The sequence below is a fragment of the Drosophila miranda genome, assembly GCF_003369915.1.
Source record: "Drosophila miranda strain MSH22 chromosome Y unlocalized genomic scaffold, D.miranda_PacBio2.1 Contig_Y5_pilon, whole genome shotgun sequence".
Classification (NCBI taxonomy): domain Eukaryota; kingdom Metazoa; phylum Arthropoda; class Insecta; order Diptera; family Drosophilidae; genus Drosophila; species Drosophila miranda.
The window spans coordinates 1,301,034-1,304,983 of NW_022881647.1; the positions used below are offsets into that span (position 1 = coordinate 1,301,034).

The window sequence follows — 3,950 nt, forward strand, 5'->3', positions numbered from 1 at the left end:
GCACAACGGCAAGGCACTCACAGGGCGCTACAATGGCACGCCCACCTATGGCTTCGACAACGAGCAGAACTACTGCTGGTAAGAGGCTCCTGCATATCTGTAAATCTAGCCGATTCTATGCTCAATCTCAGAATTCCCAACAGTTGCCGTCTCAATGCCCCTCCACCATACGCCTTGGCACGCGTGAGCAGCACACGCAACTTCGAGCTCGAGAACCACACACCGCCGGCATGTCCGGCTCTGGACCCATTGCCATGACGAACGCCATGAACGGCGCCTCCGCGATGGCGTGCGGTGAGTGTGGACGCCCCAGCCCCTTGGCTCTTCTTTAAGACCGACCCCTAATGTTAATACCTTTCTTGCATGGGCAGCATTGACATGACTCTGGACAAAGCGGTGCGCGTGCTCAATCAGCGCAGCATGGTGGCAGTTGCTCTATCACGCAACTGCAGCAACTCGGCTTTGATACACCCCAATGTACGCATCTTGCAGAGCGGCGCTAAAGTCGAAATAGTCACCTACGACGGCATGAAGGGCAATAACTTTGTGTGAGTGGGAATGGCCCTTACCCCAACGTGGAATCTTTTGAATCCTTTGAATTATCTTCCCATTACAGTCGCTATGCCAAGATGTGGTACAAGGGTGTGAGCTTCACCAGCGAGGCGTGCGCTCTCATCTACCTGGTGGACACAGCCGGGACGCGCACCACAACCGACACTTTCACTGATCTGACCAAGGACTACACCTGGCAGTGTTCTATGAGTGAGTCCCCCCGGCATTGCATCGCTTCTTATTTGGCTAATTTCGATTTAATTCCCGAATTCTCGCAGCGACTCGCTGCATGATCCCTCTTATATGGCTGAAGCCCATGACGTGATTGCCAATTCAGCTTACACTGTACCGAGGATGGCACTGAGATCTATGACATAACGGATTTCGCATCACCCAGGCAGCCGATGGTGTGAAGGTCACTCGTGTGGACAACAAGTGCTTGATTCGCACCAGTCCGGCAATGGATCGGCCACTTTGACCACACTGGCATCCATTGCACTGCCTCTCTGGGCAAGACTCGCATCTGTTGTTCGGTGAGTGTCAAACGATGCTCTCAACCTCCCCCTCCCCCTGCCCTCGCCATCATCCTGCTCTGCTAACTTCCGTTCTGTTCTGTCCTTTGTAGTCGCAATGAGAAGCGCATGCACTTCGATGGATCCTGTTTCATTGTACGCAACGCCGGACACTCCGCGGCTTCAATGAGAACAACCTGCTCATTGTCTACTGAGCGGCGTTCGTAGTCCGGAGATAGAAACGGCGCAGTGGTAGCCATCCACACGCACACACTCACACATGTCAACACATTTCACCTGGAACACATACATAGACACCTACAGCAGCACATTGAGGGACTTGACGTGGAGAGAGGATTCAGTTAGGATCCGGAATTTAGGAATATCAAAATCAATTTGGGAAATAAGTTAGAAAGCAAATATGTTCGTACAAACACAGCACCACACCAACCACACACACACACACCTCAGCGAAGGAACTCAGCCCAGTCCTATCTGGGTTCCGATTGCTCGACATGGGCGCAACATAACACACACCAACCCCAGGGATACTAGTTGTCTTTCGTTTACCATTGCCTACATATATATCATGACGTATATATGCGTGTATTAATAGTTGTTATTGCAATCGGGTGCGCTTTCCTGCTTCCCAAATCAGTTGGCCAAATCAGACCGATCTCAAGCTGAAGCGGAACCAATCAGAGCCGAATCGCATCGAACAGGGCCGTGCCAGCGTTGTGTTCAAAAAAGAAACATCGTTTTTCTACTCGTTTCTATTTCGGCTTTTTCAGTTCTTCTAAATTGTTTCTTTTACGCAGTTCAGTTCTAAATTTTGTTTGATAGACTTTAAAAATGGCAAAACTCAGGAAAAAAAGTTTAAAGAAATATCTCCCAAAAAAAAATTTACAAATTATGCACAGTTGGTGCGTCTGATTAAGCAACGTGTATTCAACATTATAGTAAATCAGAGGACTAGTTCTCTTGGGCGTTACGTTTAGGCAACGTAACGCAGTGCGATACATTATTTCTAAGCTACCAGTTCTTTCAATGCAATCCAATAATGTTCATCCACCCCGTAGCATACAGACACTCGAACACGTAACCATAATCACAACACCGCACACTCTTTACAAGAGGCAAAAGAAAGTGAATTATTTGCAAGAGGCACAGCGCCAGCCACATTTAAACAGCCGCAGGACACACATGAAAGATAGAACAGATCCTGTGAAAGGTAGAAAGTGAGAGTTTATTAAATTAACCCAATTGTAATTTGATTAAAGACACTTGTCCTGTGAGGAGGACAATGAAAGAAACCCCCATACAAACACAAAACATAGGCTTAATATATACATAAATACGATGGCATGTCCAATTATAATACAAAGTTAAGCCAGTGTGAAAAACCGGGATTAGCCTTACGTCAATCTCCAACACCTAAATTTTCTATCATGTAAAGAGAAATTCATGTGCCCCAAAATCAATACTATGGAAGTATAATAAATTTAAATGCAATCTGTTCATTCATAAATAATTTATTCCTCAAAAGAATGGTGGAGCAATGGAGCTCGTTTCGTTTCCTACCTCCATCCTTTGCTAATTTCTTGGTGGAAAGAAAATGTCGACTGCCTCCTGCCCCGTGCCTTTATGTGTTCGAGTATTTATGTACCTTCTGTCATACATGGCGGGGGTATCGTAAATTTACAACAAAATTGTCTTATGCCCCACTCCTAGGCCTCCTGCCCCCTCAGGCGGAGCTTGGCGTTTACGCCGTACCTGAAGTGCATCAGGAGTTGGACAATTTCAGGCCTAGACGACAGTTTGGTTCGGTTTCCATCTTTAAGAGAACTTGGAATTTAATCATTTAAATTTCTGTGAGGATTTCCAAGAAAATAATTTGAATATCTGCCGCTATAGAGTTTTATTTAAATCCGATTTAATGTAAAAGCGGATTACGCTCTTCATTTTGAAGGACTTCGATAAGCCCTATCTTCGAGACATCGGGATATGGAAGACCTTTTTGATCTCCAAAACCAAGCTTCGCGGGGATACAATATTTCGTTGAATTTTTAATCGCACATTTACGACATAGCTGTTTTTATTTTATCGTAGTGACAGCCCTGGCGCCAGTGTGTCACTCTTTTGGACTACAATATTGTTTGTCTTGCTGTTGACATCGGTAATTAGGCAAATGGAAGGAAAAGTACATTGATATTTAATTAGTAAAATGTCTTGAGCCTTGTCGTTACTGCAAACTAATCCAAATGCACAGGATATCGGATCGACTGTCATGCAGACTAAAGTTTCCAACAAACTTAACCTGGATCTGGAGGTGGTAGGTAGACGCGGCGCGGATGCTACAGCGCTGGCTGTGGCTGTTGATAAGATTATTGGATAATGTCTTGGCGGAACTATCTGCCACGTCTGTCTCTGTCATAAGAAGAAAGTTGTTCCATGGTTAGAGATACACAAAGAGAGAGAAAGAGAGATGCATACGGAAAGTGTGTGAAAGCGTGGAGCAGTGAGAGCGGGTGCGGAAGCCACAGCGTGGATACAGAAGCAGCGGTAAGTACAATAGCCAACCAGGGAAGGATCAAATATTGATGTCTGGAATGGCTTTATTCAAGTGTGGAGCTAATGGGACTCGTGCAGCAAAGGACGACCCACATATGTATCTGTGGCATATTCAATGCTCACGCTTGTGTGACTGCGCCCTGCGAGTCTTGTCTGCATCATTTGCCGCTCGCACCGTGTGTCAACATCAAAAGCTTTCACACTTAATTGGGCGTAAAATTAAATCAGAATTGATTAGAACACTTGAATGACAAAGCGTGGCGTGTTGCTGATGTCATGCATCAGAGAGAGCGCATCCTGCCAGATCCAAGCCCC

The 3,950-nt window shown here is 45.8% G+C and overlaps 1 protein-coding gene across 1 annotated transcript; it reads left to right on the forward strand.

The window, feature by feature from the left end:
- Window positions 1-255: 255 nt before the first annotated feature.
- On the forward strand, window positions 256-877 carry LOC117195097. Its single transcript, XM_033399752.1, has 4 exons — window positions 256-294; window positions 372-548; window positions 617-762; window positions 831-877. The coding sequence occupies exons 2-4, from the start codon at window positions 379-381 to the stop codon at window positions 875-877; spliced, it is 363 nt and encodes a 120-aa protein (XP_033255643.1). The 5' UTR covers window positions 256-294; window positions 372-378.
- Window positions 878-3,950: the final 3,073 nt, after the last annotated feature.

Bases quoted from the DNA above. Each gene is read 5' to 3' on its own strand.
- LOC117195097 (XM_033399752.1), top strand. From the start codon at position 379: ATGACTCTGGACAAAGCGGTGCGCGTGCTCAATCAGCGCAGCATGGTG. The intron at 549-616 runs GTGAGTGGGAAT...TTCCCATTACAG, and splicing joins ATGAAGGGCAATAACTTTGT to TCGCTATGCCAAGATGTGGT. The intron at 763-830 runs GTGAGTCCCCCC...GAATTCTCGCAG, and splicing joins CACCTGGCAGTGTTCTATGA to CGACTCGCTGCATGATCCCT.